Source organism: Pangasianodon hypophthalmus, chromosome 10, assembly GCF_027358585.1.
Source record: "Pangasianodon hypophthalmus isolate fPanHyp1 chromosome 10, fPanHyp1.pri, whole genome shotgun sequence".
Classification (NCBI taxonomy): Eukaryota; Metazoa; Chordata; class Actinopteri; order Siluriformes; family Pangasiidae; genus Pangasianodon; species Pangasianodon hypophthalmus.
The window spans coordinates 19677993-19694648 of NC_069719.1; the positions used below are offsets into that span (position 1 = coordinate 19677993).

General features: G+C 37.7%; 1 protein-coding gene and 1 long non-coding RNA gene across 3 annotated transcripts; one reads left to right on the forward strand and one right to left on the reverse strand.

The window, feature by feature from the left end:
- Positions 1 to 298: 298 nt before the first annotated feature.
- LOC113538592 (uncharacterized) lies at positions 299 to 9089 on the reverse strand. The gene is made up of 3 exons (XR_003403864.3): positions 8920 to 9089; positions 1135 to 1159; positions 299 to 695 (listed from the first exon to the last, which is right to left on the reverse strand). It is a non-coding gene; the product is annotated as an uncharacterized LOC113538592 (long non-coding RNA).
- On the forward strand, positions 9064 to 16309 carry ywhaqb (tyrosine 3-monooxygenase/tryptophan 5-monooxygenase activation protein, theta polypeptide b). 2 transcript variants are annotated; one of them, XM_034308097.2, is made up of 6 exons: positions 9064 to 9194; positions 11705 to 12151; positions 13488 to 13608; positions 14496 to 14659; positions 14761 to 14856; positions 15029 to 16309. In XM_034308097.2, exons 2-6 carry the CDS (start codon positions 11858 to 11860, stop codon positions 15059 to 15061), a joined length of 708 nt encoding a protein of 235 aa, XP_034163988.1. In that variant the 5' UTR covers positions 9064 to 9194; positions 11705 to 11857; the 3' UTR covers positions 15062 to 16309. The 2 variants fall into 2 exon arrangements, with proteins under 2 accessions (XP_034163988.1, XP_034163989.1); XM_034308098.2 differs by having other exon boundaries at positions 9084 to 9199.
- Positions 16310 to 16656: the final 347 nt, after the last annotated feature.

The window sequence follows — 16656 nt, forward strand, 5'->3', positions numbered from 1 at the left end:
GTCCAGAGCCATACTGGTAACACTGGACGCAAGGTGGGAGAAATCAGTTTGACTCCATATCAATGCACTAGTATAACACAGAATCAATTCTACATAACTGTAGAGTGATAATGCTCAGATAGTAAAGTGCAATACATACAACATGCTATGAAAATTCTTTAACTTGTCATTTAATTTATGATATAACCACGTAATAACATGATGCAGTGATCAAGAATAGCCATAATTCTTCAGTACATGGGAATATACCATATAGTAGGCAGAACAATAATAATAATAATATTAATAATGTCTACAAAATAATGATATTGTACAAAAAGATTCAAAGTATAAAGATTCACATTATTCAGTGGCTTATACAAAGGTTTAAAATGCACAAAGTCAAACAAACAAAAGAACAAACAAATGAATGAAAGAACGAATGAACGAACGAACGAACGCACAAACGAACGAATGAATGAAATGTTTCAACAGCCCACATTAATGTTTCTGATCCATCTCCTGTCGTGACCAGGATACATCTTTTGTTAATCTTTGAAAACAAACTGAATTTATCCGATCGTTTAAACTGATAATTGTGCTCTGGAGTGCAGGTCTGGAATTTGATCAGCAGACAGGAGGTGCTTCTAATTTCATTACATGCACTCACTTGTTGTCCTTCTTTGATTTCCTTAATCAGATCTTAGCTGCTCCCTCTGAGGACGAAAGGAAAGAAAAAAAAAAGTTGGGATGAGAGGACACATGAACAGATGCCAAATGTATTTGCAAAATGCGCAACATCTTATTGGCGCCATTAGAGATTTTTATTTTATTTTTGAACTTTTCACCCACTGTTTGTATCAATTTTTTCTAGTTTATTAAAATTACAGGTAGATTCATGCTAATGTTACTCCTGCTTGTTTTTTAGTTAGTGGGATTTAGATGAAGAATTAAACCAGTTAGTGTGAATGCCAGATAATTCTGTTTATATCCTGGCTATACATCACTGACCCCTGAGATCTCCGGTCTCCACTTTGAGAGATTAAAAGTCAAACTGGATGACTAGTCAAAGTATACTAGTTACCTCATTTCACTGAGCTGTTTACTCAAGACACAGATCAGAATGCTTTTTCTGCTACTTATTAGACTACTTACACACAGGACTGTACATGTACAGGATCTGAAATGAGACGGAACGGAAAACAGCATTACAGAGCAATTCCAGCATTATGGATGTGACATTTGCACTCACTGTGGTACTGGGTAACAAAATGTTTCACAGCAGAGACAAGCTTAAGACCACTGAGTCATTTTGCTTATGTTATTATTTAAGCTCTTGAGGAAAATGCAGATACATGTTTAAAAAAAAAGGCATGTATTAATTTACATGTTTCAAATACATAGCAATTTATCAGTGATGTGGATGTGATGTCAAATGGACAAACTTTTTTGGGAGACTATACCATCACATAAGGCGGCATGTGTATAATATTGAAAGAGAGAAAGAGATTTGAAAATATTTCTTGTTTTGGGAGTACATCTTTAAGAAATACTGGCATTATGGATGTGAAAGTTTTGCGTTATGGATGTGGCATGTCTGAACCAGTACTCCTTATTTTTGATTTATAAAGGATGCAGTTTTCTCTATAATTCAACCAGAGAAGATAATACAATGAAATATGAGTGAAAGACATGAGTCTTTCCATGCTAAGGCTGATATTTGAGTGCCCTACAGTTCTCAGTCACACCCTAAAACGTGTGTAAGCCACAGTGAAGTCAGTGCTTGTTCCAGCTGATGTGATAAAGAATGGTTTTTAAACAGCCAGGCTGGGCTTGCCCAGAACCCCACTGACTCACTCCCTATGGACTACAACCAAGAAGTTGTCAATAACAAAACACGCCCAAAAATGTGCCTCACTTCCTCCAAACCAAGTGACAAAATTTTCATTGGAAAGCAATGCTCTCAGCCAAAAAGAATGACATACTACTGTAAGAATTCATGAAGATTATGTCTTACACAATGACAAAGATTTGGGTATAGTTCATATTATATATGTTAGGGACCATGTCGCTGAATCATTAGGCGTCAAAATGGGAATTAAGATGTTAAATATTCAGTAAATCCTGGGTTTAATGAACCACTTGCAGTCTCATCCTTCATTCTCCAGGCTCTCATTTAGAGGTTTTTGCTTGTATTATTCACAGTTTGTATAATTCAGGTCATTCCAAAGCTTGTACTCTAGTTGTTTACCTTTATTTTTGCATGTTAAGTGCCTTCCTCTGCTCTCATTACAATCCCCTGTGTGTGTGTGTGTGTGTGTGTGTTTTATGTAAATCAGGTTAAAAAGCCATGGGAATTGGGTGTGTGGGGGATTGAGATTTGGATAAGGGGTAACAGAAAAGGAGAGAGAGAGTGAGAGAAGGGGAAGGAGACATTGAGACAACCTGTACAACGTTACCATAACAATAGATAAGAGGATATGAGGTCACGTACCTCCTGGATAGGGGTGTGACGCAAAGCCACTATCTGTATCTATATTCTGAATTAAACCCGAAGTGTGCATGGCTTAAACACCAGAGGTGCCAGCACTGTCAGCATGGTCTGTGAATTCTGGTTCAGTCAGACACCCTGTGAACCCTGTGACCAAAAAAAAAAACAAAAAAACAAAGCCTGCCTGCTACCCTCCTATTCATATCTGTTATATCTGTTTAGAACACATTATCTGTTCATTCCACATAGTGTATTCATATTCAGTTACATCCATACTCCTGGATCTTCTTACGTTCTCGGTTACAATATCCCTTAAGCATCTCAGAGCAGGAAAGCTGCTTCACATTTAGTGTGGCAGCTTTAGCTCACATTGCGTAAGATCATAACAGACATAGAAAATCTGATCCTGGACCTGTTTCTTATCAGTATATCAGAACCCGTGTTTGTTCAATTCCACTCTGCATTGACAATGATAACTATCAGTACTCTTACAGAAATCAGCTATTTCCATCTGTACAGTTCTCAGTTCTCTGTATTAGGCAGTTGTTATATATACTATTTAACTAACATAATGATCTGGCAGAATGATCTGAAACAGAAAGGCTACTTTCACACAATTAGCTGCACACTGACATGCCCGGACTGCATAATCATGAGTCATGGGAAGAGCTTGTCTGAACATTTACTAACTAATATCAAATTAAATGGGTTTAATGGCAAGAAATGCCATTAAATGCCATTGGCACAAAATTCAATGGCACACACTTCTAATCAGGGTTTCATAGTTTTACCGTAAGATAATTATAAGATGAAAATATGATTCAAACCCATTCTCTAAAACTAAAGATGATCTTATAGACAGAACACTTCCATCATACAACAAGCCATGAGTCATTAGCAAGATAATTATATGTGTGATGTTGATATTCTGTCTGACACATTTGTATTATCTATGCCATTTGTTTAGCTTTCCATGCTGTCAATCTCTTATCTTCTCTGGCCTTTCCTGGTAAGCACATAGCTAGCAGTAAATGACGAAGATGAGATTTTCATATGCAATGCTATCTGCTTTTTTGATACGCACTGCCTTTTGCTAACAGTTGCTTGGATTACTAAAGATTAGAATTCAGTTCAGTATGACGTGAATACTCTCGTGTGGCCATTCTCACGGCTAGTCTGTTACAACACATTGATGCGTGTATCTACGTAAAAGAAATAACAGCTTGTGTTAAAATTCAAATGTTCGTACATTCATCTTTTCAAATGAGAAGTCAGTGTTAGTGTCACAGATCAGAGTTGATTAAGCAGTGTAAATCAGTATTGGCAAAAAAGGCAAGTGAACTGTGATCAGGAAAAGTTAAAGAGGTCTATTTTTGCATACGAATGCATGAGAGTATTTTTATATTTATTGGTGTAACACGTTAAAGTCATGCAAATAGGATTGGACAAACATATTCCCATGAACATGCTCCCAGTCCTACATGCATTGCATCCACTGCTTTCATTTATACATGTTTGTTTAGCAGACACGTTTATCCAGTGACATTTGTCCTGACACAGTTCCTGTTTTCAAATCCATTTTTCAGGAGAGACTAGCTGTTTCAGAGTTTAGACCTTTCCACATTTTTATTTTCCACTTTTTTCCCCATTCCACCCCCCTGCCCCATTTATCCCCATTTTTCTTCTTTACATTCTTTAGTAGCTGCTGCATTTTCATTATTTACTTTTTCACGTGCAACTAATTTTTTTCAAAGTTTCTTTTTGATCCTGAAATCCCTAAGTAAGTGACAAAATAAGTAAGTGACAATAAACATCCTCAGTATTTCATCATGGATAACCTTGGCCCTATTCACTGTATTGGGTGAAAGATGTTCTAAGAAGTATCTAGAAAGATGTATCTAGTCTTCTTCCATCATTAGTCATAGTTTTACTTGTGAAAAGTGTAGATTAGTAGCCATTCTGATGGAGAAAATAATGCCAATAATGGTCCACATCCAGACATCAGAGACGAATGTCTAGATGTCTTAGGTGTACACTGTGAGCCCTCGTCTCTGCCATTAGAGCTCTCAAAATTGGGAAATGGATGACGACTCAGCAGCACAGTCACAAAGCTGATGCTAACGCTAAGGCTTGTCCGCAGGAGCACCACTCCCCTCAGATTTTTGTGTGTCTAACAGCAAAACGCCCACTAAGAAGCCTGCTGAAAGTGCTCTGGTTATAGGAGACTCTCTTCTACGATATGGGAAACTAGTGAAGCCTTTAGGGCAGGATGTTATACTGTACATCCCATTCGGGAAGGTGTAACTGTAATATAACTCAAAATCTTATTACAGACAGAGAGGCAGCAGACAAAAATGCTAATCTGATTGTATGCTAGCTGCCTTGAGGCATTGCTCAAGTTACACCACATTGAGACTGTATCTGTTCCCTAGCTAAACATAAACAAAAATGCAGAACATCCCAGAATGGTTGTTTTATTAATCTAATTAATATTAAATCATACCAAGTACACAGTCTGCACCTTTGATTTGAAGCTAAAACTACTAAATATTTGAGCTCTTACATCTAAAATGTGTAAATTATAATATAATAATCTAACTGATCACGGATTTAATCTACTGTGTTTGTTTATTTAAGAAAGATACAGTAGAAAAAGCTGTAATTGTCAGATAAAAAATGCTCCGTGTACATATTAGACTCAGTAGGGGACAGGACCCAATCACTAGGGCAGACACACCCTTGATTTCATATTAAGGTTTGACATAAATCATTATCTCATTTCATTTAAAATGTCTGTTAGTCACAATATTTGCACTTTGCTTCACCACAGAATCAAACCTACAATCATGTCTACTATTATATTATGGCATGTCTACTATTATATACTATTATAGCAGATAACGCTTTCATAAAAGTGTGTTACACTGCCCAGTGACACACCATGGGAATCAGTTTGAAAAGATGCAATTGGCTAGCAAGACATCATAAGACTAGGGTTAAGCCAACTGACTAGAAACAACAATACAACCAAACCCACCACACACACCCACAGTGACCCAGCTTGCACACACATAATTTCAGAATTAACTTAACAGGGAATAAAAGCAAAATAGGCAAACAGCAGAACAATGTCAAATTTACCAATATGAGCGAAATGTGTTCTAACATGTTTAATGCAATAAATCAATCACTCTTTTTGCTTAGTTTGCCAAAACACAGGCATGTAAAAGAAAAAAAAAACACACACACATGAGGAAACTGTGGGGGCAGACAAGCAGAGAGCTTACAACAAATTATGCTCACTGTAAATGTGTTTCATTTCACATTAGTGAAAAGGCAAAGTGAGCATTTACTGTCCCCTCACTCCCACACACACACACACACACACACACACATCATGAAGGACAATGTCATTCGTTTAAATCCTCAAACCCACATATAACGTTTCTTATAGTAGAAAAACTTTTGTGTCCGCAATAAGAAGCTCATTAGTCCAGTAAAATTTTAGACCACTGCCTTGAATTTATTGACTGTATTTTAAATAATGGCACTCCTTGATAGATTTAATAAAAGACACCAAAATAAACTTCATAAACGTTGACAGAATCTCTCTGCAACACTATGATGATGAAGTCACTGGTACACATTGAATAGATAAGATGAAATTACATCCTGGATTTAGAAGTAAAAACTGATATGCGTGAGTGAGGAAATCCAATGGAGTATCATATTTTCTTCATAATATATGTATTAAAGTTGTCATGTGCTGAGAGATGATTCACTTAGAAGAGCCACAGTAATATTTCTACCTTCCAACACACACATATACACGCGGATGACTCGATGACTGAGCCTCTGCAGCTATGTAAGAGCTGACATGGTTCTTTCTCAGTGCTAACATGCTGATGTAGCCTATAGAAATATCAGCTTTGACCCCTTAAATTCCAAGTGTATTCAGTTATTCATTCATTCATCTTCATTAACCGCTTTATCCTGGTCATGCCTGTTACAGCCTATCCCAAGAACACCAGGCACAAGGTGGGAGAATTCACACCTAGGGGCAATTTAACGTAGCCAATCCACCTACTGCCATGTTTTTGGACACTGAAAGGAAACCGGAAACCATTTTTTATATTAAAGCATATATGCTAATGACGTCAAAAGAGTGTGATTAAACTGGCTACACTGATTTAACAACAACACCCTATAAAATGGTGTTACATCTAAAAATCAACTTTCGCACACAGCATTAAGGGTGTGTGTGTCTGGATGAGACTACAGTCTCTCTCTGTGTTGTCTCATATACCACCACTTCAGAGAGTTATTGTGCACTGACATGAAGAACTACATGTTCGGACAAGATCAGGCTATTAAACACTTACTACTACAGAAAGCCTACTACGCATCCTGTCACGCCCAACAGTAAAACATTTTGATTCCCCAAAAGGGAGTACATCTGTTAAATCCAAACGATGCAAGTCTGTCTTAAAATACAAGCAGTTCATATACTTTTATAATACAGATCTGAGTATGCTACTCTTTGCTTTACAGGGTGGTCAAGACAGCATCACCATTGTCCTCTTTTTAAACATTTGTGGCTTTCCACACCTCTTTTTTGAACTGGGCTTTAACAATGATTCAGTGAATCTGACAACAGGAAACCCAGACAAACTGGATTTGTCACTTTATGTTAATATCTCCCCTCTATTTTTTTCATGTTCCAGAAATGCCATCACTACCCAGTGCTTTATGTTTTCAGATTCTTTTATCAGATCTTTGGTTACTCAGAAGTGTTGGAATGAAATATGGGTCAATATTGAAATTTTGATGGAGCTGTAATGCCTAGCTCTGAGTATGTTTCATTTTTTTTATATAGTTTTATTATTATTTCTGAATATGCCTTCCACACAATGGGCCTCATTTAACAAACTGCATACAAACAAATGTATTTGTAAATCATTTGCAGGAGCATGCACACAAGAAATGTGGCTTTCCTGTGCCATACGGTTAGTTTGGAAAAACGTTTGTATCCTACGAGTGCTCCTGAGTTGATATAATTTATATATAAGGAGACTCATTAATGGATGTAAACCTTGATTGCTGGACTTCAAATTGTATAATTTGCTTGGGTCGTATAATTAGCATAGCATTTTTATATACGGATTACAGTGTTAAGTTTCAGTCATTTATTTCAATTGCATGCACAAATGTGAAAAATGATTTTAAAATTTGATAATATTAATGACTTAAAACAAAGCAATCCCAAAGAAATCCAAAAATTAAGACAAAGAAGACTAGCCACTCAGTTAGCACAAAACAAATGCTGCAGTATAACTGGCTGAGCTGTATTACTGGAAGATTAATACAAACCATGCTGAGGTGGCACTCTTTCACTGTTTAGGGGAATATTTTAACTCGGTTTGGCCTACGAATATATTTACACACAAGTTTACTGAAAGATAATAAAGGCCATTTTATATTTGCTGTATTTTTTTGCATGATCTTCATAAATAACTGTTCTCAAATGCATGCTAATAGTTGCATTTTGTAGAGCCCTCGAAATGAGCAGATCCCACATATAACCCCTGTGATTGGAAGAGCTGAAAGAATGCTCCAATTGGTGAAAAACCATGAACAAGAAGGACAAACACGCAAAAAAACACATATTCCCATATACATATATATATATATATACCCGTTCAGCTCTGAAGAGGAGCGTTTATATCTGAGGTGTGGTCTGTTTATCATGCATGCATGCATATCTATCTATCTATCTATCTCCACAAGGAAATCCATCTTAAAAGTCAATAAATAAATTAGCAAGTATGCCAACTACAACTGATTCTGTGTTAAGTCTGAAATCATACCCTATTTACTATACAATGCACTATTTTGGACGTTGTGCCCTTTCCCTTTTTCTAGTAAAGACTATCCAAGAGAGAAAACTCACAAGAAGGACAGACACACAAACAAACACATTAAATACAAAAGGACTATATATATATATATATATATATATATATATATATATATATATATATATATATATATATATATATATATATATATTTGTTCAGGTCTGAAGAGGAGTGTTCATATCTAAGGTGTAGTCCGTTTACCATGCATGCATATATATATATATATATATATATATATATATATATATATATATATATATATAGATAGATAGATATACAAGGAAATCCATCTTAAAAGTCAATAACTAAATTAGCAAGTATCCCACCTACAACTGATTCTGTGTTAAGTCTGAAATCAGACCCTATCTACTATACAATGCACTATTTTGGACGTTGTGCCCTTTTCTAGTAAAGAATATCCAGTGCACTCATAAAATCCCAAAGTGCACTGCAAGAGCTTAGTGGCCCAGTGTGCTAGCAGGCACAGCATTCCCATCATACACTCTGCTGTCTGTAGGAAACAGGACATACTGGACTGGGTCTCTTCATGATGTTCCAGATGCTGGAGAGAGGATGCGACGTCACCATGGCAATCAGCTTTAGCCGATTTAACCCGGCCGCGCGCGCGCTCAGAATCTAATGGACGAATTTGGTAAACGGTGCCAAGAGAACAGGCGCGGTCCTGCGCTCTGATTGGAGGAGGACGTCGTGGGCGTGGTTATACCATACAGAAGTGCTTTCCGATGAGGAATGTATGCCTCATTCTCTCAGCTGCTCAGGTGTAAAGAGGAGCGTTCATATCTCAGGTGAGGTCTGTTTATCATGCATGCATGACTTGCTTATGTAGGTGTTTTCTAACAGGAAATTTTAGGGAAATAACTTAATTTCTAAACAAGCCACACTTTCCTATTTATTTACAGAATTTCAAATGCTTATTTTTTTTAAACAGACTTTCCTCTTTTACAAAGATAGAAATGTTTTAAAACATGTGTAAAAAAAAAAATAATAATAAATAAAAAAGAAAGTCAGGAATGCTTCTTCCTCCTCACCATGCTGCACTTCACACACTTTTAGTTTGCCAGCAGATTGATTAGGTGTGGCAGGAAAGTGTCTAAGAACTCGACTCACAGGTGTGGCCACCTAAAATCACCACATTCCTTCCTTCTTTCCTTCTTTCTTTCTTTCCGCATCAGACTTTATGTTCAATCTTAATATGTCTGTAGAACCCTATAGAAACTGCTGTTATTTAGTGTGGAAATGCAGATTCCTTGTGCAACACTACATGCACTCTGAATGAAAGGTGTGAATAGTTAATCAGACTGTATAGACTGTTCTGCTCTTTGATTCTTAATATATAATGTTTCACTGATTCAACTTGGGGGTGGGGGAGTTACGGTGGCTTAGTGGTTAGCACACTTGCCTCGCACTTCCAGGGCTTGGGGCTCGATTCCTGCCTCCGCCCTGTGTGCGTGGAGTTTGTATGCTCTCCCATGCTTCAGGGGTTTCTTCCGGGTACTCTGGCTTCCTTCCCAGTCCAAAGACATGCGTTGTAGGCTGATTGGAGTCTCTAAATTGTCCATGGTGTGTGAGTGTGAGTGTGTGTGTGTGTGTATGGTTGTGCTCTGTGTTGGGTTGACACCCCATCCAGAGTGTCCCCCACCTACTGCCCTGAGTCTCCCAGGATAGGCTCCAGGCTTCCCACAACTCCGTGTAGGATAAGTGGTACAGAAAATAGATGGCTGATTCAACTTGTAAAAGTTTTGCAGCTATATTGGTCTGTATCTGTTGATTCAAAGTGTCCTTTTGTGCCAGTTACTGAGCTACTGAGGGTATGCAAATACACAGCCTGATTGTTCAGTGTAAATTTTTGCTCTTCTAGGTGTTCATTTCTTAATTTTTCTGTGTTAATACTTAAAGGAAATCTTCACCTTGTTTTCATTGCAATTGTTTTCATTGCAATATTTCTTAGCATGTTGCTGTAATCTTTTTATTCCTATGAGAGGTTACAATTGTGTGTTGCTATGATGTCACATGGGGACATTGCGAGCACAGTTACAATGGCCTTTAATAGGAGAAAACATTTCACCTATCTCAAACATAAAGCTCAGTGAAACACTGGTAGCTCCTAAAGACAAAGAAGCAAGAACTACTTTTCTTACTCACCAATCTTCAGTGACGTTCAATGTCTTTTTCTTAATTTTCTCCCCAATTTGGTCAGCTGTCAATTCCCACCCACCAGCCAACTCTTCTAAATCATACAACAGCTACCAATCAGAGAGAGTTAAGGCTAGCATGTGCTTCCTCTGAGACACGTGAAGCCAGCCTACTGCATCGTTTTGAACTGCTGCTCATGCTACATCACAGGCAGCGTAACACACTCGGAGGAAAGCACTATCTGACTTCTTCCACACACATTCAATTCAATTCAATTTTAATTATATAGCACTGACAGAAATCTGGATATAGATTTAGATCATAAATCTATCTGATCTAGTACAAATGAATACATGGGCTCACAGATTCTAGTGGCTAGTTTTTGTGATTGACATGGAATAGAGACCCCCCTACCTGGAGGGCACAGCCAATTTTGCTCCCTTGGCTTCCAGCCAAAGATGGCTGTGCCATTGTCAGGATTTGACCTGGCGATCACCCGATGATAGTGTGAATGTGTTCCTGTGAATGTTATATTAATGAGAAATCCAGCATGGAGATAGTATAGACCGCAAATGTCCGACTCAAAGATCCAGGATGTAGTGCAGCTACATGGCACGGTTGTGCTGAGTTATGGAAGAGACTCGACTCTAGCTAGTTAGTGATCTGCAAGATTACAAGCACAGTGGTATTGATAGTGGTATCAGCATGAAAGTTGAAGCTTTGTGCACAGATGAGGAGGTTGGAGAGCTGGGCAAACTAAAGTACTAAAGCACTGCTGCATCAGTCTCTTTAGATAGAGATGAAGCAAGGGCTAAATCCTATTGGAAGCACTACCAGCAGGTAGTCGAACAGCATTGTGGGTAATATAGAAAACCAAAGTGAAACTAGAGCAACTCAGAATTTCATGACACACTAAAACTTGGAGACCATGGAGGATCACATGTTAATGATAAAGATTAATATGCAAGTCATTCAGGATGGATTTTTCATTTAAAAAATAGAATTAATCAGTGCAGAAGTATATAAATGGAGAATGTTTATCATTTGATAAAATAAGTTTGTAATGTAAGTAAATTGAAACAAGCATGTATATTGAACATGTATGCCGTGAATTAAGCTGATGTTCAGCGTTACTAATGAAACCTCTTTCTTTCCCCCTCAGCTTCTTTGAAGATTGAGGAAGAACTGTGTCCACTGCAGCCACTTGATTAGTCTTAAAACAAAATTCCCCAAAATTTTGTTTCATTGTTGTGCTCCGTAGAGAGCTTCTTTCTTTTTTTGGTTTCCATAAAAACACCCATAAAACAGACCCAGAATGGAAAGAGCAGACTTTGTCCAAAAGGCCAAATTGGCTGAGCAAGCTGAGCGTTATGAAGATATGGTGGCTTGTATGAGGGAGGTGACCAAGACTGGCCACGATCTCTCTAATGAGGAAAGGAACTTGCTGTCTGTTGCCTACAAGAATGTGGTGGGCACACGCAGGTTGGCCTGGCGGGTCATATCCAACATTGAGAACAATCCTGAAGAGAGTGACAAGAAGCCTGAGGTGGTCAAAGAATACCGGGAGAAAGTGGAGCGTGAACTCCGAGATATCTGCAATGATGTACTGGTAAGCAATACTGTTTGGCAAGGCATGGGATGAAAACAGGATTGTGTAGGTTTTGGATTCAAGCTTATATCTTGAGTGGTCTTTATTTCGCAGATACTTTGCTAGATATTGAGTAATAAAGTGATCCATTCAACAGTTCATGCAATATTACCTGATATCAGATAGACATTCTGGAAATGAATACTGAAAGCTCTTAGGTTGATAGAAAACCCTTCTCTTTTAACACCACACAAGAACTGAATCCATTATACAAATACAATACAATGTGGCCTACCCCTTCAGCTAGCTTCTTTAAAAATCAGATATTTAAAGTCTTTAAAGTTATAATCCAAATCCAGTCCCCTAGAGTAACTATTGGCAGCAGTTTAAATGACCTGGATAACTGAACATATTACTGCTTGGAGGAACTGTTCTGAACAGCGAGTTCTTGTCCTCATTGAGCTCTAGTAGGATAAACAAAGGGTTATGGTAAAGAAGCCACCATTCGTCTGTACCTCCTAAGTAATGGACATCAGTGTTTCCTATTTAAAGGTTCCCTCTTAGTATACAGTTAAGGTTGAGTGTGCTAGGACATGATAAAGACTACTGCTGCGTTCGAGGTGAGGTTGCAACAAGACCCCTCAACTTGAAATTTCAACTCATCAACTTGGGGTAGTCTTCTCAACTACCAGTTCCTTCCCTGTCTTCAGAGTGAAATCAACATGGCCACGCACACTGCGAACAGTGTAAAGTGCTCCTTCTCTACTTTTAAATTAGTTTATAGCAATATCGGCTTTAAACACATTAATATACAGACTCAGTAGTTGGTTAATTCTATAACACTGACCATACTAATCGCTATTTCAAGAAGATAATAATCAACATTAGAATTATCACTCATATAACTAACATTGACTGGCTAGCTTGTTGCTAACGCTACTCACTATTGTCCGCTGTTGTTGCTGTACTGCAATTTCAGTCCAAAATGTTGTATGAATGTTTGAAATTCACTATACTAGAACAGTACTAATTGCCCCCAGGCCTGTAACTGTAAAAGTGCTGTTAATGCAGCTATTTTATGAGCTTTACATGCTCTGACAGAACAAACAAAAGAGGTTTTGTGCTGAGATCGGAAATGACGTCTTCATAACTTACCACTTACAAGGCACCGTGAGCACAGCAGTAGTTCATACTTACATAGTCCATGTGAGAAGTGACTGGTGATAAAGGCAACACAGTCAAACTGCATCTTACTCATACACTCAATATTCAGCTTCTTAGGTCTTTTTCAAATTTTGATGGAGTTTTTGTACCAATTTTTCTCATTTAATCTAATAATTTCGTCTCTCTTCTACAGGAGCTGCTGAGTAAATACCTAATAACAAATTCTGAAAATTACGAAAACAAGGTCTTTTACCTGAAGATGAAGGGAGACTACTTCAGATACCTTGCTGAAGTGGCCCCTAAAGATGATAAATGTAAGAAAATAAACCTGATGATTATAAAAATGCATGCATACTGCCAGTCCTCAATGTGAGGACACAGTAGGCCACCTTGTGTTGGTTGTGAGACCATGCTGTTGCTTAATTGTTAGCCAAACAACTTAGACATAGGGCTCCAAAAAGTGGACTGTAGGAATGCTACCTTATGAGGAAAAGAGGATATTTAACATTGATGAACACCAGGATGTGAAAAAGATCCCTTTGCCTATGTTAATTGGATATCTAGATTTCTAGATTCTAATATATACATGCTTTTAAACATGTAGAAAAGATAGCTATTGTGATCATGAACCTACCACGAATAATAACAAAAATATGTGTATTTATAGGGAGCAGATCAGCCAGATAAATCAGCCAGATTGGCGCAGTAACTAAGACTGGACGTCACTACCCAGTCGGTGCTCACTGGGAATATTATGGATAGACCTTGCATATATCATATCAGGACAGCTTGATGGTGTGGTGTGTAGTGTTGCTGCCTCACAGCTCCAGGGTCCCTCGTTCAATAGTGAGCTTGGGTTACTGCTTTGTTGTTCTCCCAGTGTTCGCTAGTTTCCTCCCACTTCCCTAGTTTCCTCCCACCTCCAAAAAACATGCCAGTAGGTGGTTTGGCTATGCTAAATTGCCCCTAGGTGTGAATGTGTGTGTGCGTGGTGTGCTGAGATGGACTGGTGTTCCATTTGGGGTGTGTACCTGCCTCACACCCAGTATTCCTGGGATGGGCTCTGGATCCACTGCAATTCTGATCATGTTACTGAAAAGTTACTGAAAATGACTGAATGAATATATTATATCTTTCTATCCTTTTGGTGTTCCTTCTTGTGGAGTAGTTGTTCACTGATTTTTCTTTCTTTGCATCCCAGCTGCTATAAATGACTCTCAGCAAGCCTACCAAGAGGCATTCAATCTGAGCAAGGCGGAGATGCAGCCAACACACCCCATCCACCTGGGCCTTGCCCTGAACTTCTCTGTCTTCTATTACGAGATTCTTGGCTCTCCAAAGGAGGCTTGCAACCTCGCCAGAGAGGTACACTCAGCCCAGCAATGAGACAGACGATTAACATCCATCATCTTTTTTTTCCCCACTTTTTTTGAGCAGCCATGTAAACTGGGTGTGGTTGCTTGCAGGTACTTGAAAAAGCCACAGCAGAGGTCAGTTCACTTAATGAAGAGTCTTTTAAAGACAGCACCATCATCATACAGCTGCTAAGAGACAACCTCTCCGTGAGTAACATTTTTTTTAAGAAGCTCTAAGCAAATTTTTAACTTCAGTTGACATGTCAAATAATCTTTATTCATCTGTAAGTGATCTACATTTACTAACCAGTGGTATTGTAATATCTTCATGTTCAGCTGAGCCTAGTGATTGCCACTTTTTTTGTTCATTTTTTTCTAGTTATGGACATCTGATAACAGCGATGGAAAATGAAGGACAGAAGAGCTGAAACTTCCATGCCTTCAGATTAGATGGGGGGGGGGGGGGGGGATTATCCAATAGGATGAAAATCATTCTTTTAATAATCCATCACCTCACACTACTGTCTACTGCACCTCAGTGCTGCTATTTAAGCTATGTTATGGGTTATACCACTGTTAGTTAGTCAAACTCCTAATGCTCTTAACGCAAAAAAAGGTAAAAAATCGAAAGATTCTCACATTAGGAAAATTAAGAGTTCACATTTAAACCAGTAGATTTTACTTTAACATTTGAGTAATGTGTTTTATGGTCATTTCTTAATGGGGAATCTTTAAATCTTTAGAATATTCTTTTGTACTTATGCAACGTGACATTCAAAATTCCTAACTGCTTGGTCACATACAAACATGAAAACCCACTTGAAAACAACAATAAAACTGAGGAATGAGGCTCTGAGATTTTCTAAAATCCAAACAATTTTACAAAAGATTTTCCCAGTTGAAAAAGGGCAAATGTATTTTTTCATTAATTATGACACTTAAAATTGTAAAATTGGAAGATGAGTAATATGTCAGCCTTTTTAATTTTGCCTAATAAATAAAAACTTAGTAATATCTAAGGCTTCAGGTTGAATGAGCGCAGAGAGGAGTGATGTGCAAGAGCTCCACAGTTTGTAAGGAAGCTAAAAGCTCTGTGACAAACAGTATCCAACATATGAAGATACCAGTGTGATTTATTTATATACAACCAATCAGAATAATCAAGAACAGATGAAAATGTCAATTCAGCTAGTCATCGTCTAACAAAAAATAAGTACTTGATTGTTCATCTTTATAAAATAATACAATGTTCAAATAGATTTCATTTGACCTATTGTATGTGCACAGCTGTTAATTCTGCATTATCTCTGCATTCTTTCAGCAGTGAACATGAATTTATGAACTTTTTACAGTTTTGCAGTTTAGTGTTTTTACTGCTATTGATAGCTGCATAAATTCAAGACTCGTATCTCACATTTTACATGAATTAGAAATGATGCAGAAGCAGATGTTTGACATTTTAACAGTGAAAAGTATGTAAGTTGAATAAGGTATGTTCCCATGCATGTTCTTAAAGACAAATATTGTTGGAATGTCATGGCAAGAACAGTTAAATACTTTTCACAGCAGGTTTGATAAATTGTGAGACTTTGAGCGAGTGCTCGGATAGATTTGGAACATGAATGTGTTTTGCTAGTCAACAATTACAGTCATAATCACCTTCTGGTCTGTTCATGCTTTACTTCTGTCATTCTAATGCCACCTTAAAAAATGACAAAACTGAGCTGGAAACAAAAAAGTAAAGGGAAAATTTGCAGAGACAAAGAAGTGAAACACTTCAAAATGGTACTACAAAACAAAATTATTGCATCAAAAAAACATCAATACCTTACTTTGTTTGCAACTTCATCATTGTGATATTTTCTATTTTGAACAATGTTAAAGCCCTCAGTTTGACTCCATAGCTGGCTGATGGTTTATAGATTGGCCCAGTCAGGTTAGCTATGCTTCTGGGGACAGTACATACCTATCTCCTTTCTCTCAATGCGCACCTTTTGCTTCGGGAGT